General features: G+C 43.3%; 1 protein-coding gene across 2 annotated transcripts in view; it reads left to right on the forward strand.

Moving 5' to 3' along the window:
- The window catches only part of AP4E1 (adaptor related protein complex 4 subunit epsilon 1), an 80,285-nt gene that overhangs the window by 29,774 nt on the left and 24,129 nt on the right, over window positions 1–26,382 (forward strand). For both annotated transcript variants that reach the window (XM_073653043.1, XM_073653045.1), the window contains 3 exons: window positions 8,607–8,725; window positions 12,116–12,418; window positions 13,104–13,218. In XM_073653043.1, the coding sequence (XP_073509144.1) occupies window positions 8,607–8,725; window positions 12,116–12,418; window positions 13,104–13,218 (537 nt within the window). The remainder of the gene's footprint in view (window positions 1–8,606; window positions 8,726–12,115; window positions 12,419–13,103; window positions 13,219–26,382) is intronic.

Genomic DNA, 26,382 nt, shown 5'->3' on the forward strand with positions numbered 1-26,382 from the left:
ATGCAAAAGGAGCCCCGACCAAGTATTGAGTGCATTTACTGAACATACATTTCAGTAGGCCAACATTTCGGATTTTAAAAACATTTTTCAAGCTCTTGTTATAAAGTATTCTAATTTACTGAGATAATGACTTTTGTGTTTTCATTGGCTGTAAGCCATAATCATCAACATTAACAGAAATAAACACTTGAAATAGATCACTGTGTTTGTAATGACTCTATATAATATATGAGTTTCACTTTTTGTATTGAAGAACTGAAATAAATTAACTTTTTAATGATGATCTAATTTGGTGAGAGGCACTTGTATATGTATAGTAAAAAATCGGGGTTACCATGAAATACAGTCAGCAACAATTATTACAGCATGATTAATCCCAGGGATATAAACAGACATCAATACAAGTGCAGTCAAGATAACTCATTAGCATATTAGTTGCATCCCGTGCATAAAGATAAATAGTACACTAGATCAAAGATAAGAAATAAGGCAACTGGCATGTAATGTTTAATTGATATAAAACAATCCAAATCATGGTGAATTCATAAGACATATAAAGTGCGAGTGCAAAACATAGACTTGCTGTATAGTAACAAGTCACAGGTGTGGGGAACCGGGCGCAGATTTCTGGCACCTTATTGCACAATAATAATAAGATATTGGAGTGACTTGATTTCTACGTTATCACAGATTATTAAAGCCCCAATTGATTGTGCTCCTGAACTGTGTGTCTTGGGTGTTGTAGATGAGGACATTCGGCCCCAATGGCAAAACTATGTTCCTAGCCAGAAAGGCAATATCACTGAGGGATGGGAGGGAGACCTCACACCATCACACAATGGGAAAAAAACGAGTTAATGATGTAATACCATATGAAAATATCGTATACAGAAATAGGAGGTGTCCCCAAAAGTTCCACAAAATCTGGGAAAATGGTGTGACTCTCCTCTAACAATGTTATGTCCCATTCCCATATCTGGCCTTCCTCACTGTCACGTTATACACCCTAATGTGCTCCCGGTCCATTCACAGATGGGGTGAGATTCCCGATTTCATGGATTAAAGAGTTCTCCCCTGTCTTTCGTTAATGTGTATCGTGATCTCCACTACATCTATATAATTTTGACGTTCTAGATGAGTGCTATAATCTGTACATTCATCTTTTCTGCCATATAGCAGTTATCTTTGGTTAATATATGATACAATGCCTGTAATGTTGTTTTGTAATTTAATATTCGTAGATATCTATAACAAGATCTGAATTTCTACTTTTTACTGTATTATTGGAACGTTTATTATGAAGAATTTTTCTTCAATAAAACTAGTTTAATAACAAAAATGACCACTGACCGTGGAGCATGTGACCAGATGAGTCCATCAGCTTTTTCACTATTAATTTCTGCACGTGGAAAAGCTGTCTTCAATTGGAGGAGGCTGATGGACTGGACAGGTTTGACCATATGATCCTCCATAAGCTGCCATTTTGTGGACAAAGGTACTGCACGGTCTGTGAGGAAGGCGACAGTAAGAAGTACAGTAGGGGGAGAACCTGTAATACTTCTATATTAGTGCCACAAAATCATGTCCAAACATATATGTCAAAATAAAGAGACAGTGGCCAACTCTTATATAAGAACCAACGACTCACTCATATTTATGGCTGATAGATCTGAGTACATTGTGGGCAAAGATTACGAATGCTAAGCTTTAACCAAACTAATTAAAGCAGTTGTCTCATGTTTATGAATTGTTAAAAGTGCTTGTAAAAAGAAGGAAGATAGCAGTTTACATCTTATTAAAAATCCTCTTTGTTCTCAAGAACCGAGCCATCTTGAATTCTATAGTTTACTGCTTGCTGCCTAGGTTACCGTCCTCCTCAGAGACCTAGGCTAGGGGCACATGCTTGTAAACTGTTTGCTATACAGCTTGCAAGGACCACTCTGAAGCTGGCCTGATCGCTGGATCCAGCAAGCTACAGGGCCCCTGTGCTCCACCGATGCTGCAGTGACAATGTTGCCTCGCTTGCAGCATCAGAGCGCACCGTTCAGAGCAGCGTGACCATGCTGCCGGCCTGATCTGTCAATCTTCAGTGCACTCCTGAATTTCAGAAGATGAGCATGCCTCTTTAATGGGAATCTGGATTGGGGATTTCACTCACCAAACTATTTATCTCTTTCAAAGATCAATCCAGCAATACCTTTACATGGCCAGTCTGTTCCCCCATTACTGAGAAATCAGCGTTTTAAATGATATGCAAATGAGGCTGAGCAACTATGGTAGATCTGAAGCCTCTGTCACTCCAGCTATATTCCCTGCTCAGTGCTGCCTCCTCCTGCTTGACTGACGGCTCCTTTGCCTGAAGTCACACAGCATAGAGATTGTCAATCAAGTAGGAGGAGAGGAAGCACCTTCCAGTGGAGAATAGAGCTGGAGTGACAGAGGCTTCATATCTACAATAGCTCTTCAGTCTCATATACATATCAATTCATATGCTGATTTATTCGTACTCTCATGACAGCACCACGAGAGAGAGAGGATCCGCCCATCAAGGACAGGAAGCCTACAGGTTAAAAAGGGAGGCACCTCTCTCCCGCCTCAGTTTCAGTTTCCTGTCCTTGATGGGAGACCTCTCAGGCTTACATGCAGGATGAAGATGGTCCCTTGCCCCAGATGGAATCGACAGGGTGTTTGGAGCGGTGAAGTTTCCCACCCTAAGTTGGTCCTGGACCTCTGGGGATGCCACGGCAGGGCTCATTGGGGCACCTCCGTGTGCGTTGCGGCGGGCGTGACATCCCCTCTCGTGGAGGTAGATGTCCGCCATGTGTGTAGCCGCATGCGGGCATCCCCCCCCCGCTATACTACGCAGGAGATCTGGGCCACGCCGGCGGGGAACGTGACAGGCGCGGCCCTGTGACGTGTTTCCGGTGCGTCGGAGACTCCACCAGAAGTGGGCGGAGCTCGCGCGCAACCAGGAAGCCGCATGCGAGCATGAGTCCAGGGGCGTTCCGCTGGTACTGCTAACAGCGGCGATTAGCCCACCAAGAGGGGGGGAGGGGGGGGGGGTGAATTCCTTCCAAAGCCCCTAAAAAAAAAAACAACGAAAAAAAAACCCACACAGGTACCACCGGTTAAGATGGATTCTTCTGCTTCTACGGTACCAAATATTCCAAGGGGTAAGTGCAATCTTCGTGAAAGTTCTACTAATTCTTCTTCCTCCTTCTCTATCTATAACTTTCTTTCAGAGCAAGAAATGTTCATTTAAGTCTAAACATAAGGAATGTGCCCTATGCAGCAATCCGCTCCCTGATGCATATGTTAAGAAATTGTGCCAACCTTGTATTGACAAGGTAATGACAGAAGAAACCCTGGGGTTTTCCTTAGGCCTAAAGACTTTAATTAGAGAAGAAATAGGCAAGGCTGTGCAAGGGAATTCTGAGTCCAGGCATTTTCCTCGGAACCCTCAGCCAGGCTCGGACTCTGATATCTCAAACATTTCTTCCTCTTCTCTCTCTTCCTCTGATAGTGAGTCGGAGAGACAAGTGTTTTCCTCTGCAGGAGGTTGATGCCTTGGTGAAAGCTGTCCGGACTACCATGGGCATTGTAGACACGAGACCAGAAAAATCTGTAGAGGATGTAATGTTTGGGGGATTAGGTCAGAAGAAGAAGAGATGTTTCCCCATAAATACAAAAGTCAAAGAGCTCATTGATAGAGAGTGGCAAAAGCCAGACAGGAAGGGCAGTATTCCTCCCTCTTTCAAAAGGAGGTATCCATTTGACGATGCCGCATGTACCTCTTGGTCAAAAGCACCAAGGTTAGATGTTGCCATTTTTAAGGCATCAAAAAAGTCTTCTCTCCCATTTGACGACATGGGAGCATTAAGAGACCCCTTGGACAGACGAGCCGATAGCTTCCTGAAAGGTGCATGGGAGACAGCTGCAGGAGCCCTGAAACCAGCAGTGGCAGCCACCTGCACATCCAGAGCCCTGATGGTTTGGCTGGAACAGCTAGACAATCAAATAAAGGAGGGTGTCTCCAGGAAGGAGATTATTTCTTCCCTTCCCCTGGTCCAGGGTGCAGCGGCCTTTCTTGCTGATGCGTCTGCGGACTCGGTTAGATTGGCAGCAAAATCATCAGCTCTATCAAATGCTGCTCGGCGAGCCCTGTGGATTAAATGCTGGCCTGGAGATGTGCAAACGAAGTCTAGGCTTTGTACAAGTCCTTGCGAGGGGGAATATCTTTTCGGCCATACCATGGACGAACTGTTGGAAAAAGCAGGAGATCCTAAGAAGTGATTTCCATCTGTACCTCTACCCTCTTTTAAGAAATCGTTTCGGAAAAAGAAATTTGTCCGAAGAAGATTTTTCAGAGAACAAGAGAAATTCGAAGAAAGAGGTTGCAAAGGTAGAGGCCTACTCTTTTGTTCTTCTTCCAAAAATGAGCAGAAGCCAGGGAAATCACAATCGGCCCAGGTGGGCCTACTCTTTTGTTCTTCTTCCAAAAATGAGCAGAAGCCAGGGAAATCACAATCGGCCCAGGTGGGAGGGAGATTGTCGTTATTTTTCCCAGCTTGGGAACTTATTTCACATAGTAATTGGATTTTGAGCCTGATTAGATTTGGTCTTAAATTTCAATTTCAAACTCTTCCTTACAGAAGATTCATGATTGTTCCCTCTAGTTCCTCTCCAGAGCAGCAGACTGCCCTCGTATCGAAAATTCAAGTCCTAATAAAGAAAAACGTCCTGATTGAGGTTCCGGATTCAGAAGAGGGTCACGGATTCTACTTCCCGTTCTTCCTGGTCCCCAAACCAGATGGGTATTTCAGGACAATCATAAATTTAAGATCTTTAAATAGCTTTCTTAAAATAGACACCTTCTAAAATGGAATCCTTTAAAACGATAATAAAATTACTTTTTCCCCACTGTTATATGGTAGTTCTGGATCTTAAAGATGCATATTACCATGTTCCCATTCATAAGGACTATCAAAAGTATTTGAGGGTGGCCATTGAAATAAGTGGGGTGGTTAAACACTTTCAGTATACTGCACTTCCCTTTGGGTTAGCTATAGCCCCGCAAATTTTTACCAAACTAGTGGCAGAGGTTATGGCCCATATAAGAGAAAAAGACATCTTAATAATCCCTTACCTTGATGATTTCCTGATAGTGGGGAACTCCTTTGTTCAATGCGAGGCCAACCTTCAGGTAACTATTTCTGTCCTGGAAGGACTAGGTTGGTTTCTAAATCTGGAAAAATCTAGATTGACTCCACTAATAGCTCAACAGTTTCTAGGGGTCATCTTAGATTCTGAAAGACAGTTATGCTATTTATCAGAAGAAAAGATTGCAAAAATCCAGGGCTTAGTAAGACATTGTATGGATAGACCCTCTATGTCACTCCGTAAAGCCATGTCATTATTAGGGACCTTGACCTTGAGTTTTACCGCGGTGCGTTGGTCCCAATTTCACTCAAGGGCACTTCAATGGGATATATTGTATAACGACTCAATCCTAGATGGACATCTAGACCGGGAGTTTACCTTGGCCCCTTTCTCCTTACAATCCCTTCTTTGGTGGTTGGTACACACTAATCTTTCTAGGGGAGTCCCTTGGGAATGTAAACCTACTGGAGGCTTGACTACAGATGCAAGTGCTACAGGTTGGGGAGCTCATTTTGAAGGTAACTTAATTCAGGGGACCTGGTCAGAAAATGAGGTACGGTTTTCCTCAAATGTTAAGGAACTTTTGGCGGTTGATTATGCTTTCAATAAGTTCCTTGTATATTTACAGGGCCAGGATGTCTGTATACTCTCGGACAATCAAGTCTCAGTAGCATATATAAATCATCAAGGGGGAACCCATTCAAAAGACTTAATGAGAGTAGCGGACAGACTTCTTCAGAATGCAGAGGATCATTGTCTCTCCCTTTCTGCTGTTCATCTAAGAGGGAAAGAAAACGTCACAGCAGATTTTCTCAGCCGTACTTCCATAAAAGAAGGAGACTGGTCCTTGAACCCTCAGATATTCTCCAGGATTGTGGCAATGTGGGGTCTTCCAACAGTGGACTTGTTTGCGACAATATCCAATCGAAAGGTGACAATGTTTTGTTCAATAAAACCCCAGGGAAAGACCCCTGGCAGTGGACGCCTTCATGGTTCCCTGGGAGTTCCCTTTGCCGTATGCATTTCCTCCCATGATCCTGCTTCCGTCAGTCATAAGGAAGATCAGGGCAGACAAAGCCAGAATAATCCTCATATGCCCCTTTTGGCCCAAGAGACCGTGGTTCCCTTGCCTCCGGAGAATGTCCATATCAGACCCCTGGGTTCTTACGGTGATTCCAGGCCTTCTCACTCAGGGTCTGGTTCGCCATTCTCCAGCCTCAAATCTCCATTTAACGGCATGGAATTTGAAAGGGCGCTGTTAACCAGCAAATGTTTCTCCACAAATGTAGTAAACACTCTCTTATGTAGCAGAAAACCCGTTACTACCCGCATCTACGCTAGGACTTGGAGGAAGTTTCTGTCCTTTTCGAAATTTAAACCAGAGGATGGGCCCCCTATTGGGAAAATACTAGAATTTCTGCAGCGGGGTTTAGAACAGGGCCTTACCACTAGTACATTGAAAGTACAAGTTTTGGCTTTGGGAGCTTTGTTTTCTTCCGATATAGCGGCTAATTATTGGGTAGCACGGTTTATAAAAGCTTCTTTTAGGTGTAGACCTATTATTAAAACTAAATCCTCTCCCTGGGATTTAAATCTAGTCCTAGATGCCTTGACTAACCCTCCCTTCGAGCCCCTAGATTCAGCCTCCCATAAAATTATTCTTCTTAAAACAGCCCTGTTAGTTGCCCTGACTTCAGCCTGAAGAGTAAGTGACATACAGGCTCTTTCTATATCCCCACCATTTACTCAAATTCTGGATGATAGAATTGTATTAAAACCTGACCCAGCCTTTCTGCCAAAGGTAGTCACTCGGTTCCATAGGACTCAGGAGATTAATCTTCCAACTTTTTGTTTTCCCCCTAAAAATCAGAAAGAGGAGAAACTACACACATTGGATGTTAGGAGGTGCGTACTTAAATACCTGGAGGTTTCACACAGTTTTAGGAAAGATAGTTCCCTATTCATATGCCATCGGGGGGCTAGGAAAGGTTGTAAAGCTTCAAAATCTACGATTGCGAGGTGGATTAGAGAGGCCATCTCCCTCGCCTACTCTTCAGGGGATAAGGAATTACCGGAGGGGTTGAGGGCTCATTCCACCAGAGCAGTAGCAACCTCCTGGGCGGAGAAGACAGGGGTTTCCATCGAAGACATATGTAAGGCTGCCACCTGGTCTTCTCCCTCTACCTTCTATAGGCATTATAGATTGGATTTGGGTGTCTCTTCTGATCTCACCTTTGGGAGAAGGGTGCTTCAAGCTGTGGTCCCTCCCTAGTCTCCTTTAGTCTCTGTAATTCTCTCATGGTGCTGTCATGGGAGTACGAATAAAGCCTTAGTTACTCACTGGTAACGGGATTTTTCGGAACCCATGACAGCACCCTTATATTCCCTCCCTACACTGGTGTTTTTTCGCACTCCCGTAGAGTTAATTTCCTTTTTTTCACCCTCGGGGGAAGTTAGTTAAAGTAATTGGCTTAAAATGAATTTGTTTTGTTGTTATTAACCTTGGCGGTCCTCTCATGCTCTGTCAACTAAACTGAGGCGGGAGAGAGGTGCCGCCCTTTTTAACCTGTAGGTTTCCTGTCCTTGATGGGCGGATCCTCTCTCTCTTGTGGTGCTGTCATGGGCTCCGAAAAATCCCGTTACCGGTAAGTAACTAAGTCTTTCTCAGTAATGGAGGAGTGGACTGGCCATGTAATGGTATTACTGGACTTGTCTTTGAAAGAGCTCATGCACATAGAAATAGTTTGGGGGGTGAAATCTTGCTGACAGATTCCATTTTTTTTAAGTCTTTTTTTTTTTTTTTTTTTTCCTCTTGTCACAAACATTGATGGTATATGCTAGCGATAGGACATCAGTGTCTGACCGTGTGAGTCCAATTGATGGGCGGAATGAAATTACATAGGCGATGAAACTGTGCCATGCTACTTGGCCCACTATTGGCTTTGTTTCCAAAGGCCATATGACTGGCTATTGACTATTACGGCCAGGGGCTACATCTTACCAATGGGTATTGTAGAAATGCGCCACCAGTGTCTGTGCTGAGACGAGCCCTTGTTTTTCTAATTCCTTAGAGTGTATGCAGACTCTGCAGATCTATATCTGGCACCGACATTTGGCAGGAGGCTGTTAATAAATATAATATTTTGTGCATTGCTGGCTTGGCCCTGATTTCCATTTCCCTCCTCTCCTTCAGTTTCCTTTGTGTTTTTCTATCAGTTTCTTTCCCCCGAGCCTCCAGCAGCATTTATGCTCTCTTGCTACGTTCTAAATGGAGGCTGAAGGTTTGCAATAAGCCCGATGTACACGGGGCCATTGTTCCTGTACACATTTCTGTACAATATTCCAAGACCGTTCTTCAGGTTGTCTGGGGGAGGGTAGTTTATTTTGGGGTCCCTTTGTCCAGTTTGTGCTGTCTGTGTTTAAAATGTAATTTTCTATCTCTCCAGGATTTGGCGATGAAAAGGAAGATGGACAGCTCCGGCTGTATGCAGTGCAGTCTTATCTTGCCCTGCTGGAAATGGAGAATGTTCATTATCCACAGCGCTTCCTACAGGTTATCAGCTGGGTGAGGAAGATATTAGTGAAAAGCCTGCCTTTGTGCTTGGATACATGAAGCAGACATTAGCATTTTCTATTCATAGGCCCGGCTGTTCGCTTCTGAGCCGCCATGTAAATTGGCTGTTTCACACTGGCTAACTTCTAATTATACACTTGGTACTTGCTAGTGGAGGATTTTTAAATAAGTACAACAACATTTCACATATTCCAAATTGCAGAAGTCTAAATCTGCTTACAGGAAATATTCGGAAAGAATTTGATTTTAATTAGTTGTGGATTTGATTAAAATAATGCTGCTGTGAGTTAAAGGGAACTTGTCCGCCATTTCCTAGTGTCCGAAGCACAGGCAGACAGGCTCCCTCATTACACACAGCTATATTTTACTCAAACTCAGCAAAGCGTGAAAAACAAGTCGGGCATGGGGGAGAAGAGACCACTGCGCTGCTCCCTCAACCCCTCCATACAGCGTGGCATCATGACAGGTCTCTTCCTAAATGCAACTAGTCAAGAGACCGATCGATGCAGCCAGAGCAAGCCCATAGCTTTCTGTAATCTGGGAACATGTGTGGATGTCAGACTGCTCATGGCTCAGCACCATCAAACACCTGACATGTTCTTTAGTTGTGGTTTTACGGTATGAACTGCTTGACAGTGCTTGATAATTACAGGACATTAAAAAAAAATCTATATATATTTTTTAAGGTTCTGTAAGTATTTACCGTATTTTTCGGACTATAAGATGTACCGGACCATAAGTTGCACCTAGGTTTTAGAGGAGGAAAATAGAAAAAAAATGTAAGCAAAAAATGTAATCATGATGCACTGTTATGGCGGAGGGAGTCTGATGCTGACTCTGGTATTGGGGTAATGTCCCCCAATTCTGTTAATATCCTTCATTCTGGTATGTGTGGCCCTCATCCCCATCCTGGTATACGTGGCCCTCACCCCCATCCTGGTAAACATGGTCCTCAGTCATCCCCATCCTGGCATGCATGGCACCCCTTGACCCCCCATCCTGGCATGCATGGCACCCCTTGATCCCCCATCCTGGCATGCATGGCACCCCTTGATCCCCCATCCTGGCATGCATGGCACCCCTTGATCCCCCATCCTGGCATGCATGGCACCCCTTGATCCTGGTATGCTTGGCACCCTCTGATCCCCATCACGCTGCCCACAAGAAAAAAAATAATAAACAATCATACTCGCCTCCTCTCTCCTCCAGCGCTGCATCCCGCTCTGCTGCCAACAATCTCACTGTGTAAGCCGCGTATGGCGTCGCCTGCCATGCGCCCTCACACAGTGAAGTGCTGTGTCGGAATAGTCACTGCTCCCCACGCCGGGACTCTGTGCGTGGGGAGCAGTGACCATTCAGTCTCTTCAATAGCTCGCACGCTGTACCGCAGCGCGGCTTCTGCTGCCGCTCTGCGGTCAGTGTGCCTGCTATAAAAGACCATGAATATTCACTACAACCCATGGGAGTGGGTTGTGGTGAATATTCATGAGCTTTAATAGCAGGCACACAGACCGCCGGCTGCAGCAGGAGCCGCGCTGCAGCTACAGTGTTAGCGCTATTAAGGAATATTCATTTTCTTTAGCAGCGGGCAGAGTGTAGGCTGCAGCAGGCAGCTGCTGCCTCCTGTGCCCCGCTCCTCCACCGCTGCCGCTCCCACCCCTAGACCCCCCGCCACCCACAGAACATATGTTTGGACTATAAGATGTACCCCCCACTTTCCTCCAACATTTTGGAGGAAAAAAAATGCGTCTTATAGTCCAAAAAATGCGGTAGATATAATTGTTCCATCAAATGATAAATCAATTGAGCTGCTGTGTGTGTAATCCAGAGCTGCATTCACAGTTCTGCTCTTTTGTCTTTGGAAATGTTCAGCACACATTTGAGATCTCTACCTGCTTAGCTGATCTCCTATAACACATAGGTGGACTTGGTTTGAACAGTTTAAAAGGAGTTTGTCAGGACGGAATGACTAAGAACAGGCGCTCAGTGCACCCTTGGTGTGGCCAAATATATAAGTACGCCTTTCCACCTACTTGTTTTTCATCTATCTTTGCCCCTTATCTGCCTCTACAAAGCTAGAGCTAACTATCAAAGAATAGGGGGTGGAGGTAACACAAACAGGTGAGAAGGTGCGCTTAAATTATTGGCCACACCAAGGGCGCACTCTGTGTGCAGACATTTAAAGGATTTCTCTGAGAAATGTGATATAATAAATACAATACTTTTATTTGGCAGAAAGGTATGCTTTATCTAGTGCACTCTGTCAGGATCTTAAAGATGGAAACTTCCATCTAGCAGTGTGTAGTCCATCCTAGGACGGGCTGCGTGAAAAGCATTTGTGGGACAGATGTACTCGTTGCACTACACTAAAACTGTCAGGCTGACTGAGATGGATGATCATTCCCAGTCAGCTAAGGAAATGTGTCCATCTTTTCCTTTAGGGTATGTGCACACGGTGCATTTTTTATGCTGTAAATCCGTGTGGAATTTGCCCCAAAAACGCAATGCAAATTTTATCCCAGCATTTTCTAGTCCACTCTGTTCAGTCAAACTTACAGGATACTGAGCGGAGGAATGAAGGTTCACAATGCTGCCTGACCTGACCATGCTCTGACCTGACATATGCCTCGAGCAGATGCTCTTTACACAGCCCGTCCTACTGCGTGTCCCCTGAAATCTAGAACGGGTCACACTGAATTATGGCAGTTGCCATCTATAAAATCCTGACACAGTGCAGTAAATAAAGCATACCTTTTTGTTGAATAAAGGTATTTGGAAAAAAATGAATACTTCAATGTGTATTATTTATTTTATGACAACTCTTGGAGAACCCCTTTAAGAAGGTGAGGAAAGCCGAGAGATTTCAGCCTCTGATGCTTGCACACCTTTCCGACTAAGTAAACTTCTCAACTGATTGCAGGAGATCTGCGGGCACTTTGCTCTAATTGTACAATGCAAATATATTATACTGCATTTAGTCAAAGAAAGGTGACATTAAAGTTACAATATGTTATCGCCTAGTTACAGGATGCTATCGGTATGGGTCTAACCAATGTACATTGCATGGCATTGCGCTTGGTCCCCAGCTGCTGTGTTCTTTCTCTATGGGTCTGCTGGAGGTAGGAGAGTACAGAATTCCACTTTCTCTGGCAATCCCTTATAGAATGACTATAGCAATGGTTGAGCATGTGCACTATTGCTCCATTCAGAGGTCATACAAAAGTGCCCCATGCGCTGATTGCGGAGGGCCTCGGCGGTCTGTCCCACATCGTTGTAGAACTTCTCATCTATCCTGTTAGGTGATGACTCCTTGTAACCAGACTTCCCCTTTATTTGTATATTACTGCTAACACTTCCCATGTCCGGATTTTGCCATTTCAGGTGCTAGGAGAATATTCCTATCTGGCAAAGCAGGTTCTTACAGGATCGGTAATATCTAAACTTCGCAGTATTCTGCTACAAAGCTCTGTTACTTCTGAAACCACAGCCTGGATTATGGCTGCAATAACAAAGCTGTCTGCAATCACTCCACATTCATTATTAGTGGATCAGCTAATCCAAGAATTCACAACCTGCCTGGACACGGGGATGCGGCAGCAGGCCTGCGAATTAAAAGCGCTGGGGGACGACAGGCCGCTAATGCACAGACTTTTTCCACTCAATTCCTGCTGTGAAGATTTACTGGTAAATATTCCATTCAGCACTTGTACCAACTGCTTCAAAGTCATTTACAGTGGCTAAAAATGCTGATCCTTCTTCTGTAGTCTAGTGCAATATAATGAACTTTAGTGCAGTAAAAGAGCAGCTCTTCATAAAATAAAAGCCTGAATTGCCTGCTTATGTATTATCATAGGCATGTAGATACTGGATGTCCAAAATGTACAATTGTCCATTGTGTGCCATTGTCCAGTCAATCTGCTTTCCACACAGTAGGTAAAGATGGCGACAGAATCCAGAGGTTCTTTTTATTACTCCATCACAAATACAAGGAGATGGCAAGGAAACGTAATGGAGCAATAAAGACCCTGTTTGGGGTTGAAACATTGCCATCACTCTCTGTACCTGTGATGGGATAGTAACGGGAACCTTCTCTACATTGGATGTTGTTGCCATCTTCATCAGCTGCTTGGGTTTCATAGAGGATTGAGGATCGTCCTGTTTTTGGCGTACCTGCACTCCTGGCCCACCGTATGGTTGACATTTGGTAGTTGATGCTGTTCTATCACATTGTTTTCTATACTTTACACAGACTCCTACTGCCATGTAAATTTGTAATGTTCTTGAGTTCCCCTGCCCTCTTTGTATATGACGATATAGTCACCTGTGTACCGACCTTCAGGATCATACAATGTGCAATGTTTGGTTGCAGGTTGATGCTTCTCTGTCTTTTATGGATGGATTTGTGGCTGAAGCCCTTAGTAATGGTGCAGCCCCATACAAGCCTCACCACCAACGTCAAGAGGAAAAACTGTCTCGGGAAAAAGGTTTTTGTCATCTTGTTTTCATTTGTTACAACCCAGATTACACCTGAATTGTGGTATACCTCCTGTTTATGTAACGTTAATACAGGCAGTCCTCAGTTAAGAGTATTCCCATCTAGGGCATTTCAGAAATCTGGAGTACTCCATTGAATAATTACTTTTCATCAATAGATCTTGGAATGATAATAATTTCCACAATTGGATGTGTTTAAAAAAATGTTCCTGTGCCGAGATAATCTTATAAATGTGCTCCTGCTGTGTACTGTGTAATGGCTGTGTCTGACTGTGCAGGAACATACCACAGCTCCTGGGCAGGGGGAAACAAAGAGTATACAGACATTACAGCTGATTATTTTTGAGAGGGGAAAACATTTTCCTGCCTGTTTTTAAGCAATGTTTTACTTGAAAGAAAGAATCAGCTGCGATCCTGTTCTGTCCTGTCTGTATCACCTTTTAACACATCCAATTGTGGAACATATTATTCAAAGATCTATTGATTAAAATGTTCATTAAAATTAACTTTGTTCGTGGGGAAAACCCCTTTAATAATTGTATAATTTAAAGAGATTGTCCGGTCTGTGTGACTTAAGACTTATGAATCCCCCCAGCGCATGCACTGTGCGCTGCAGGGAGTCTCTGATTTCAGACCCAGTAACGGAGGGTATGTATGTGTTATACTTATCCCTGGCCAGTGGGCATGGCGTTGCTCTCCATACACTTGTATTGAGCGAGGCGCGGCCTCGCTTTATACAAGGGTATGGAGCGAGGCGGCGCTGACTGGCCGGGGGTATGTATAACTTATACCCTCTGTTACCCTCATACCCTCAGTACTGTAGGCTGTGGGGATTCATAAGTCTGCAGTCATACAGAGTGACTGCAGACTTATTGATTTGGACCGGACTGCCCCTTTAACGTTAATGTGTAATTTTTTATATACTTTTGCTTTGCTTGCTGTAAATAAATGGAAATACTATAGTTAATGGGTTGCTGCGCTACTTTTATATTGTTTAGCTATCATAAGAATAGACAACCGCCACTCACTTTTTTTTAAAACCATGATTGATTGTTCTTTATTGAAATGAAAGAAGCCTCATACAGGGGTTTGGGCTCAATGTGAGCATTTTTCAGACATGAATGCTCAGATTGAGCTGTGATATATCGCAGTGTATGAAGCTGATTTAATTTAAAGAAAAACTTAGTCTAAGAAAAGTGAGTGCCGGTCATTTTGTTTGGTTGTGGGACGTCATCCCTGGACGCAAGCACCACAAGGCTGCCAAGTGTCTATTGGCTCTTCTCTATTACTATCCTACAGGTATGTCATCAGTATCAAATTGGTGGGGGGTCTGACACCTGGCACCCCCATGTTTTCTATGTCCAAGGCAGCCGGATGTTAGCAGTCGCGGAACTGAGCAGCACAGCTCCGTCAACCGTGGTACTGCACATCTGTCTTTATTCCAATGAATAGGGGCGTATTTGCAGTACCCCTCCACGGCCACTGCACAGTTGACGGAGCTGTGCTCCTCAGCATCGCAACTGATAACATCCAGCTGGTGGTGGCACAGAGAACAGCTGATCAGTGGTGGTGTCGGCTGTCATATCCCCACCAATCTATCCTTTAAAGAGGACCTGTCACCAGGATATTTGATCCCTAGCTAAAGGTATGAGTATAAAGCCCTTTTAATGCTTACATTTATTTTTGTTCCATTAGAATTTTGCTGGGGCATTAGTGAGAATTCTATTTTTGAAGTTTTATTCTCAAGTGCGTTGAGGAACTTTACTCACCAGCTCTTTGCAACAAACATGGGCAATGATGACCCCCTGTGCAGTCAGCTCCTAAAGACCTAATGACTCCTAATAATGCAGGAGCTTAATGCGCAGGCTCTGCTTCTGATGAAACAAACCCGAGCAATGATGGCGCCTGTGCAGGGAAGACAGGTCACTGAGGGATCTGTCAATCAACAACTGTAGGTGAGCGGTGAAGTACATTAAAGGAGCTTTGCACTCATACCTTTTTAGTTAGGGATTGAATATCTTGCTGACCTGTCCTCTTTAAAGAGAACTTGTCACCAGAAAAAATGCGATTAACCTGCAGATATGGGGTTAATAACGTTACTAACCTGCCCGGGTCCTGCTCTTATCTGAACTTTAATCCCCCTGGCAGCGTTCCGGTTTCTGTGACTGGGGGCACCGTCGTGGGTTCAGTCACCACTCTGAGTATACACAGCCGTGGCTGTAACCGTGCCCCCGGCCCTGACGGACAGCCGACCCCAATGCGGAGCCAGTGTTAATCAGGCCAGGGCGCGGTTACAGCCACCGCTCTGTATACTCAGAGCGGTGACTGAACAGGCGTCACCCTTATGACTGAAACCGAATGCTACCGGGGGGAATAAAGTTAATTTTCTCCCTGCAGCGTTCGGCTGCGTGCAGGCGCCAGGCAGGTTAGTAACATTGTTAAAGGGGTATTCCCATCTCCAAGATCCCATCCCAATATGTAGTAGGTGTAATGATAATAATATTAGCAATATCTACAATTAGTAATGTAGTATAGTATTTTAGATTCGCTATGTCTCTTTCCTCATGTGCAGGCATTGCAGGACTTTAGGTATCCATGGTTACGTCCACTGATAAAGTGACAGTTAGCTAGCTGCTAGTGGTCGTAACCGTGGATATCTAAGGTCCTGCGATGGCTGCACATGAGGGAAGAGACATAGCGAATCTAAAATACTATACTACATTACTAATTGTAGGTATTTGCTAATATTATTATTATTACACCTACTACTTATTGGGATAGAATCTTGGAGATGGGAATACCCCTTTAACCTGCCGATTAATCCATATCTGCAGATTAATAAAAAAAATTTCTGGTGACAGGTTCCCGTTAACATCCAGAGGGTGAAAGTGTACAGACAGAATACTTTTGAGCTTTTTCGTTTCTGTTTTTTGCTCCCCTTCTTTCCAGAGCCATAACTTTTTTTTATTTTTCGGTCAATATGGCCGTGTGAGGGCTTGTTTTGCGGGACGAGTTGTACTTTTGAACGACACCATTGGTTTACACCATATCGTATACTGGAAATCAGGAAAAAAAATCCAAGTGTGGTGAAATTGCAAAAAAAAGTGCAATTCCAGAACTATGTCTTTTCTTTTTTTTTTTGTTTTTTTTTTACTATGTTCAGTAAATGCTAAAACTGACCTGCCATTATGATTCTCCAGGTCATTACGATTTTGTAGATATCAAACATGTATAGGTTTGTTTTTATTTATGTGGTGATAAAAGGTTTTGTAAAAAAAAAAAAAAAAAAAATGGCAACATTTTCCGAGACCCGTTGCGTCTCCATTTTTCGGCATCTGTAGCCAGGTGGGGTCCGGCTGACGTTTTTATTGATACCATTTTGGGGTAGAGAACATGTTTTGATCGCCCATTATTACATTTTATTGCAATGTTGCGGCGACCAAAAAAACTTAATTCTGGTATTTAGATTTTTATTCTCGTTACTCCTTTTAACGATCGGATTAATCCTTATATTGATCTGGCGATTTTGAATGCGGTGATACCAAGTATGTGTATTTTTGATTTTTTTTAATTGTTTTATTTTGAATGGGGCGAAAGGGGGGTGATTTGAACTTTTATATTTTTGTAAAATATTTTTAAAAACATTTTTTTTTACTTGTTTCATTAGTCTCCATGGGAGACTAGAACGTGCGATGTTCTGATTGCCAGTGTTACATATAGCAGGGCTTCTGCCCTGCTATGTGTAACAAAAATGTTCATCTGCTATGAGCGCCGACCGCTGGGCTCCTGCAGACCCCGGGTGGTCATGCCAACCCATCGGTGGTCCACGACCATGTGATGGGCGGGTCTTACGATGTGCTTCCGGCGCAGCCATGTTAAACGCCGTTGTCCGAGTTTGTCAGCGGCATTTTAACATGTTAACCGCCGCGGGTGGATCTTGATTCCACCCATGACTGTTAGGGGCACATGACAGGCTGATCAGATCAGCTGTCATGTGCCGGTAAAGATGCGGTCTCAGCGCCAGAGCCTGCATCTAAGGCAGGGAGACGCCCTTGGACGTACCTATACGTCCAAGGTTGTTAAGGGGTTAAACATTCCGCTACAAGCTTAGCAGTAGTACTTTTATTCTAAAATAAATTAACCTGGAGCCCACAGAGGGTTAACTAGCAGGGAAATGAACATTGGATGAGCTCCAGACTGTGCGAGTAACATTAGATCTGTACTAGTTTCTGCCTCTTTCACTGACTGCAAGCAGATGTCTTAAAGAGGACCTTTTACCACATGTTTCATGTAGAAATGAACACGGGATCGAAAAGTAGCAGCAGAGCAGAATAAAATGTTGTTTAAAAATTAAATAAAAATCTCTGTTACGGAGATACACTGTGTGCACAATTATTAGGTGAGTATTTTGACCACATCATCATTTTTATGGCTAATTTCTAACTCCAAGCTGTATAAACTTGAATCCTTATTGTATTTGTGTAATGCCGGAGGGTCTGGCTTAAGGATATCAACACTTTTTATTAAGGTGTGCTGAATTATTAGGCAGCTTGTTTTCTTCAGGCAAAATGGACGCAAAATTATTTAAAGGTTGGTTCAATAACTTTTTAAAGCCTTTTTATAAACCACTATCTTTAAACCCTAACCACTTTTGTAATTAGCTTTATTATTCCATTCCTTACATTTCTCCCTATCATACTATTTCCTATATGTGTTTTTTTTTTACTTTCTCTGGTGTTTTGCTTGAGAGGAGTCTAAAATGGGATGTTACAGGAGGCTGGGGCTGCACTCACTTCTCTGCACTTTTCTTCACCCTTGCTGAAACAAGACATCATCGAGTCGGCGCTGCTGTGACCGCCGTCCCCTGATGTCATTTTGGTTCAGTAGAGTTCATTGAGAAGTGACCAAATCTTCAGTCGACATCACAGTCACGGATTCTAACATTGCAGTCACATTCCTTGAGACTAAACGTATTTAAGGGATGGTGATAGAAGCAGTGTGAGTGACACCAGTGCCACCTCCTGATTACAATTCACTTGAGGGCAGTGCTAGCAGCAGTGAGCGCCAGTGCCGCCCCGCAACTTCTATGAGTGCACTCAAACTAATAATCATCAGAGGGCAGTGCTGATGTCAACAGAGAGGCAAAAAAAAATTCCTGTGTTTAGTTCAACATGAAAAATTTGGTGAAAGATCCTTTTTAATAATCCTAAAAAAATTTAAAATACAAAGTAAATGAGGAAGTTTCTTAACTTTTCCATACATAATTTAACCTACGCCCTTTACAGCACTTAATTGAACAGATTACCTTACCCCCTGTTCTCAACTGCGATCATTGAAAAACATAGCAGGCAACTCCTTTGAAGGAAAAATTATAATTCGTCAAGGATTAAAAAAACATGGCAGCCTTCCTCCAAACTACACCACCAATATGTACAGGTAGTATGTGGTATTGCAGCTCTGTACCATTCACTTCAGTGGAGCTGCACTTGCAATACAAGATGCAACCTGTATTTCTAATCATTGAACCAGTTTTGGTGTCTTCTGTCTCCTCCTTCAGATATAAGCAATCTTCCTCCTGATCCCCTTGCTGCTTCAGAGATCCTGCGTTGCTCCTTAGGCCCCATCAGCAGACATAATTGACTAATGGGGCACTTAGGCCAGGTTCACATTGCATCTTTTGCCACATGCCAGTGACTCCGTTGGGGCATCTGACTGAAGCCCTGAAACACGGGATTCGGGCAGAACCCCCAACTGGGCCCAAAGCTGGTAGACCAGAAGGAATGGCATATTTTAAGAATAGGCAAGTTACATTAGTGGACTGTATGTCATCACTTTTCTATTTAGATGAAACCTGGCATAATCGAGGATGCGATCTGTAGATTTGTAAACTCATTGCATTTATTAGGCTTGAAACGTAGTCCATGACTATAACTTTGGCTTTCCTCTACTCGTTGACTAGTATTTCATGCTGTGCATATTTTGGAAGGGCTCTAGATGCTTTTGGTGATTATCCAGTGGTTTTTTGGCTTCAAGATGATATTGGTTTACACTTTAAAACGGAGCATAATACTGTGTTCCTGAGAAAAATCTGACCACACGTTACGCTAAATGTTTCTGTCAAGCACAAATGGCGGTGAAGTCATTTTATGCCACCAGAAAATTAAATGGATTTTATTAGGCTTGGCAATTGCACACAAATTTAGAGCTGGAAATAGAGGACATTTAAGATCCAACCCAAATAAAGTAAGCCGGGAATAAAGGGCTGTGCATCCTTCTGATTAAAAGGTAATAATCCGAAACTTGCTCATAGGGGTTTACCTTTACTTTTGCAACATTTTTATTGCTCCCAGTGAATTAAAAAAAAAAGAAAAGTAAAGCATTTTTGCATATTTTCATAATTAATAATATTCTACTGTTTGTGTATAGAGCTTCTATGCAGCTCTGTGTGTTCCAGTAGTTACAGGCTACCAGCCAATGATGCTTAATCAGTAGCCATGTGCCCACTCTTGTGCTGTGTGTAGGGTAACAGAAATAGGTGGCTGAGGGAAAACTGTACAAAATGAGAGACCGATCTGATTCCACAATGGGTTTGGAGACACCAAGGTGGGCATCGGCGCTGTAGGATATTATTAATAAAGATCATTTATAAAGTAGCTTCACCAGTTTGAGCATGTTAAACTAGCCACATCATGGAATAGTGGCAGCAGAGCTGAATAAAACATGGTTTTTATTTTTTATTTCTCCTCTCCATTGCGGAGATATTGGCAACGTATTTGGCACCTAATGAGTTAACTATGTTGTTAGATGCTTTTCACTGGGGACTTGCTTCATCTTCTCCCTGTATGAGTTATCCGATAACACCTACTTCGACGTAAAGGGATTGTCCCAGATAAAGTAAATTTTAATCAGTAGATCTTGGAATAAAAACAAGTTCCACAATTGGATGTGTTTAAAAACTGTTCCTGTGCGGAGATAATCTTATAAATGTGCCCCTGCTGTGTACTGTGTAATGGCTGTGTCTGATCGTGCAGAGCTGCTCCAGTTCATAGTCAGAACATTGCATCTGATTCTTTCTGTGAGGTAAAACATTTGCTGCTTATTTTTAACCATTTTTACCTCCCAAAGAATCAGCTGTGATCCTGTGCTGTCCTGTCTGTATCCTCTCTTTTTCTTCCTCCCCTGCCCAGGAGCTGTGGTATGATCAGACCATGTTCCGTACACGGTCAGACACAGCCATTACACAGTACACAGCAGGGGCACATTTATAGGATTATCTCAGCACAGGAAGTTTTTTTTTTTTTTTTTTTTTTAATACATTGTAAGTTCCACAATTGAATGTGTTTTTTTTTTTCAATAGATCTATCTTTTTTCCTCATCTTAGACCAAAGATGTAGACGTTTGAAGAGAATGCTTTCTCACTACAGCTGTCGATAAATAATTGTTTTTAAGGCTGGATTCACACTTCCTTGTTTCATGGTCCTAGTACAGATCTCGATGCACGGAACGGCTGCGAGTCTCCTGACCGGAGCATGACGCTCATAGGCTTGTGTGAGTCCGGCCTTTTTCTGAGGGAACTGTACTTCCATTATATGAAGCTTTGTATGTGTTTAAACATTGTGACTTCACCCACTGAAGTGGATAAAATGTAATCTTAGCCATCTCTGATGTAATCCAGAGTTTACTTGAGGTTCATTGCCACAGTAGGCATATAGACCAGATGGGAAAACAGATTTCATCAGAGCCAACACTTCTGTTTAAGAGGATAGAGTCTTAATAACGCGGCTATAACATTGCAACGACCTCCTGGTGAGTTCTGCTCTCCAGCTACTAACCTCTACCTAAAAACATTTGGCTCGTGGCAATTATCACATATAATGTATGTATGTGTATATAATATATATATAGCCAGGGGTGGACATATCATTGGTGCAACCTGTGCAGCTGCACAGGGGCCCAAGAGGTTAAGGGGTCTATTTCTACCTCCAAAGCAGGTAGATTTGGGCATTATGATGAGCTCATGGGCTGCAAAGGGCCCAAATACTGTTTTTGCACAGGGGCCCTTTTCTGTCTATGTCCGCCAGAGTATATAGCTAGCACCATGACAACATACAACCATTAATAACGTCATTGATAGCAGTCCTTTAAATGTCCATAACTGTTTATTGGCTTCCTAAACCGTTCAAAAAGCAAAATGCAAACAAACAGCCTTTTGTGCAGGCGAAAGTAAGAAAACAGTCCGTTTAGCAAAGTCTCTGGTTAGCCAGCACTGTGGTCAGTAGTCACACAGGCTGGCAAGGATCCAGTTCACGGCCCAGTCTGGAGACAACCACACACAGGAGGCCTTCTCTCTCCAGACAAAGAGACCATGTGGCAAACAACAGCATCCATTATATAGGCTGATACCCACATAATTCACCTCTGGGTGTGGTTATCAAGACCCGCCCAACTCTCCAACTACCCGTACCCAGGCTCCCAGGTGCAACAAATTATCCTCTTAGTACTTATGTGCACGAGAAACACTCCAGGTTACATCAGAGACCAGTCATCTCTGTGACATATATACCTCCCATCGACTATGCGACCATTAGCCATAATATATATATATATATATATATATATATATACACAGTACAGACCAAAAGTTTGGACACACCTTCTCATTTAAAGATTTTTCTGTATTTTCATGACTCTGAAAATTGTACATTCACACTGAAGGCATCAAAACTATGAATTAACACATGTGGAATTATATACTTAACAAAAAAGTGTGAAACAACTGAAAATATGTCTTATATTCTAGGTTCTTCAAAGTAGCCACCTTTTGCTTTGATGACTGCTTTGCACACTCTTGGCATTCTCTTGATGAACTTCAAGAGGTAGTCACCGGAAATGGTCTTCCAACAATCTTGAAGGAGTTCCCAGAGATGCTTAGCACTTGTTGGCCCTTTTGCCTTCACTCTGCGGTCCAGCTCACCCCAAACTATCTCTATTGGGTTCAGGTCTGGTGACTGTGGAGGCCAGGTCATCTGGCGTAGCACCCCATCACTCTCCTTCTTGGTCAAATAGCCCATACACAGCCTGGAGGTGTGTTCGGGGTCATTGTCCTGTTGAAAAATAAATGATGGTCCAACTAAACGTATACCGGATTGAATAGCATGCCGCTGCAAGATGCTGTGGTAGCCATGCTGGTTCAGTATGCCTTCAATTTTGAATAAATCCCCAATACTGTCACCAGCAAAGCACCCCCACACCATCACACCTCCTCCTCCATGCTTCACGGTGGGAACCAGGCATGTAGAGTACATCCGTTCACCTTTTCTGCGTCGCACAAAGACACCATGAAGGCCTGCTGTAAATATATATATACAGTACAGACCAAAAGTTTGGACACACCTTCTCATTTAAAGATTTTTCTGTATTTTCAAGACTTTGAAAATTGTACATTCACACTGAAGGCATCAAAACTATAAATGAACACATGTGGAATTATATACTTAACAAAAAAGTGTGAAACAACTGAAAATATGTCTTATATTCTAGGTTCTTCAAAATAGCCACCTTTTGCTTTGATGACTGCTTTGCACACTCTTGGCATTCTCTTGATGAGCTTCAAGAGGAAGTCACCGGAAATGGTTTTCACTTCACAGGTGTGCCCTGTCAGGTTTAATAAGTGGGATTTCTTGCCTTATAAATGGGGTTGGGACCATCAGTTGTGTTGTGCAGAAGTCAGGTCGATACACAGCTGATAGTCCTACTGAATAGACTGTTAGAATTTGTATTATGGCAAGAAAAAAGCAGCTAAGTAAAGAAAAATGAGTGGCCATCATTACTTTAAGAAATGAAGGTCAGTCAGTCTGAAAAATTGGGCTAACTTTGAATGTGTCCCCAAGTGCAGTTGCAAAACCCATCAAGCGCTACAAAGAAACTGGCTCACATGAGGACCGCCCCAGGAAAGGAAGACCAAGAGTCACCTCTGCTTCTGAGGATAAGTTTATCCAAGTCACCAGCCTCAGAAATCGCAGGTGAACAGCAGCTCAGATTAGAGACCAGGTCAATGCCACACAGAGTTCTAGCAGCAGACACATCTCTACAACAACTGTTAAGAGGAGACTTTGTGCAGCAGGCCTTCATGGTAAAATAGCTGCTAGGAAACCACTGCTAAGGACAGTCAACAAGCAGAAGAGACTTGTTTGGGCTAAAGAACACAAGGAATGGACATTAGACCAGTGGAAATCTGTGCTTTAGTCTGAGTCCAAATTTGAGATCTTTGGTTCCAACCACCGTGTCTTTGTGCGACGCAGAAAAGGTGAACGGATGGACTCTACATGCCTGGTTCCCACCGTGAAGCAAGGAGGAGGAGGTGTGATGGTGTGGGGGTGCTTTGCTGGTGACACTGTTGGGGATTTATTCAAAATTGAAGGTATACTGAACCAGCATGGCTACCACAGCATCTTGCAGCGGCATGCTATTCAATCCGGTTTGCGTTTAGTTGGACCATCATTTATTTTTCAACAGGACAATGACCCCAAACACACCTCCAGGCTGTGTAAGGGCTATCTGACCAAGCAGAAGAGTCATGGAGTGCTACGCCAGATGACCTGGCCTCCACAGTCACCAGTCCTGAACCCAATCGAGATGGTTCGGGATGAGCTGGACCGCAGAGTGGAGGCAAAAGGGCCAACAAGTGCTAAGCATCTCTGGGAACTCCTTCAAGATTGTTGGAAGACCATTTCCGGTGACTACCTCTTGAAGCTCATCAAGAGAATGCCAAGAGTGTGCAAAGCAGTCATCAAAGCAAAAGGTGGCTACTTTGAAGAACCTAGAATATAAGACATATTTTCAGTTGTTTCACACTTTTTTGTTAAGTATATAATTCCACATGGGTTAATTCATAGTTTTGATGCCTTCAGTGTGAATGTACAATTTTCATAGTCAAGAAAATACAGAAAAATCTTTAAATGAGAAGGTGTGTCCAAACTTTTGGTCTGTGCTAATATATATATATATATATATATATATATATATATATATATATATATATATATATATATATATACACACTGCTCAAAAAAATAAAGGGAACACTCAAATAACGCATCCTAGATCTGAATGAAAGAAATATTCTCATTGAATACTTCGTTCTGTACAAAGTTGAATGTGCTGACAACAAAGTCACACAAAAATCATCAATGGAAATCGAATGTATTAACCAATGGAGGCCTGGATTTGGAGTCACCCCCAAAATTAAAGTGGAAAAACACACTACAGGCTGAACCAACTTTGATGTAGTGTCCTTAAAACAAGTCAAAATGAGGCTCGGTATTGTGTGTGGCCTCCACGTGCCTGTATGACCTGCCTACAACGCCTGGGCATGCTCCTGATGAGGTTGCGGATGGTCTCCTGTGGGATCTCCTCCCAAACCTGGACTAAAGCATCCGCCAACTCCTGGACAGTCTGTGGTGCAACGTGACGTTGGTGGATGGAGCGAGACATGATGTCCCAGATGTACTCATTCGGATTCAGGTCTGGGGAACAGGCGGGCCAGTCCATAGCTTCAATGCCTTCATCTTTCAGGAACTGCTGACACACTCCAGCCACATGTGGTCTGGCATTGTCCTGCATTAGGAGGAACCCAGGGCCAACCGCACCAGCATATGGTCTCACAAGGGGTCTGAGGATCTCATCTCGGTATCTAATGGCAGTCAGGCTACCTCTGGCGAGCACGTGGAGGTCTGTGCGGCTCTCCAAAGAAATGCCACCACACACCATTACTGACCCACTGCCAAACCGATCATGCTGAAGGATGTTGCAGGCAGCAGATCGCTCTCCACGGCGTCTCCAGACTCTGTCACGTCTGTCACATGTGCTCAGTGTGATCCTGCTTTCATCTGTGAAGAGCACAGGGCGCCAGTGGCTACTTTGCCAATCCTGGTGTTCTATGGCAAATGCCAAGCATCCTGCACGGTGTTGGGCTGTGAGCACAACCCCCATTTGTGGATGTCGGGCCCTCATACCACCCTCATGGAGTCGGTTTTTAACCATTTGTGCAGACACATGCACATTTGTGGCCTGCTGGAGGTCATTTTGCAGGGCTCTGGTAGTGCTCCTCCTGTTCCTCCTTGCACAAAGGCGGAGGTAGCGGTCCTGCTGCTGGGTTGTTGCCCTCCTACGGCCCCCTCCACGTCTCCTGGTGTACTGGACTGTATCCTGGTAGCGCCTCCAGTCTCTGGACACTACGCTGACAGACACGGCAAACCTTCTTGCAACAGCTCGCATTGATGTTCCATCCTGGATGAGCTGCACTACCTGAGCAACTTCTGTGGGTTGTAGAGTCCGTCTCATGCTATCATGAGTGTGAAAGCACAACCAACATTCAAAAGTGACCAAAACATCAGCCAGAAAGCATTGGTACTGAGATGTGGTCTGTGGTCCCCACCTGCAGAACCACTCCTTTATTGAGTGGGTCTTGATAATTGCCAATAATTTCCATCTATTGTCTATTCCATTTGCACAACAGCATGTGAAATTGATTGTCAATCAGTGTTGCTTCCTAAGTGGACAGTTTGATTTCACAGAAGTTTGATTCACTTGGAGTTATATTCCGTTGTTTAAGCGTTCCCTTTATTTTTTTGAGATATATATATATATTATAATATAATTTGAAACCAGAAGTTTCCATACACTATATAAAGAGACACATATGCTTGTTTTTCTCAACATCTGACATGAAATCAGAATAAACCTTTCCCGTTTAAGGTAAATTAGGATTACCATAATTTTTAATATTTGCCAAATGCCAGAATAATGAGAGAGAGAGAATGTTTTAAGGCATTTTTATTACTTACTGCAAAGTCAAACATTTACATACATTTCATTAGTTTTTGGTACCATTGCCCTTAAACTCTCTCTCTCTTACACTCTCTCTTACACTCTCTCTCTCTTACACTCTCTCTCTCTCTTACACTCTCTCTCTTACACTCTCTCTCTTACACACTCTCTCTTACACACTCTCTCTTACACACTCTCTCTCTCTTACACACTCTTTCTCTCTTACACACTCTTTCTCTCTTACACACTCTCTCTCTCTTACACTCTCTCTCTTACACTCTCTCTGTCTCTCTTACACTCTCTCTTACACTCTCTCTTACACTCTC

The sequence above is a fragment of the Phyllobates terribilis genome, unplaced genomic scaffold (assembly GCF_046119375.1).
Source record: "Phyllobates terribilis strain yellow unplaced genomic scaffold, ASM4611937v1 Scaffold_11__3_contigs__length_659146591, whole genome shotgun sequence".
NCBI lineage: Eukaryota > Metazoa > Chordata > Amphibia > Anura > Dendrobatidae > Phyllobates > Phyllobates terribilis.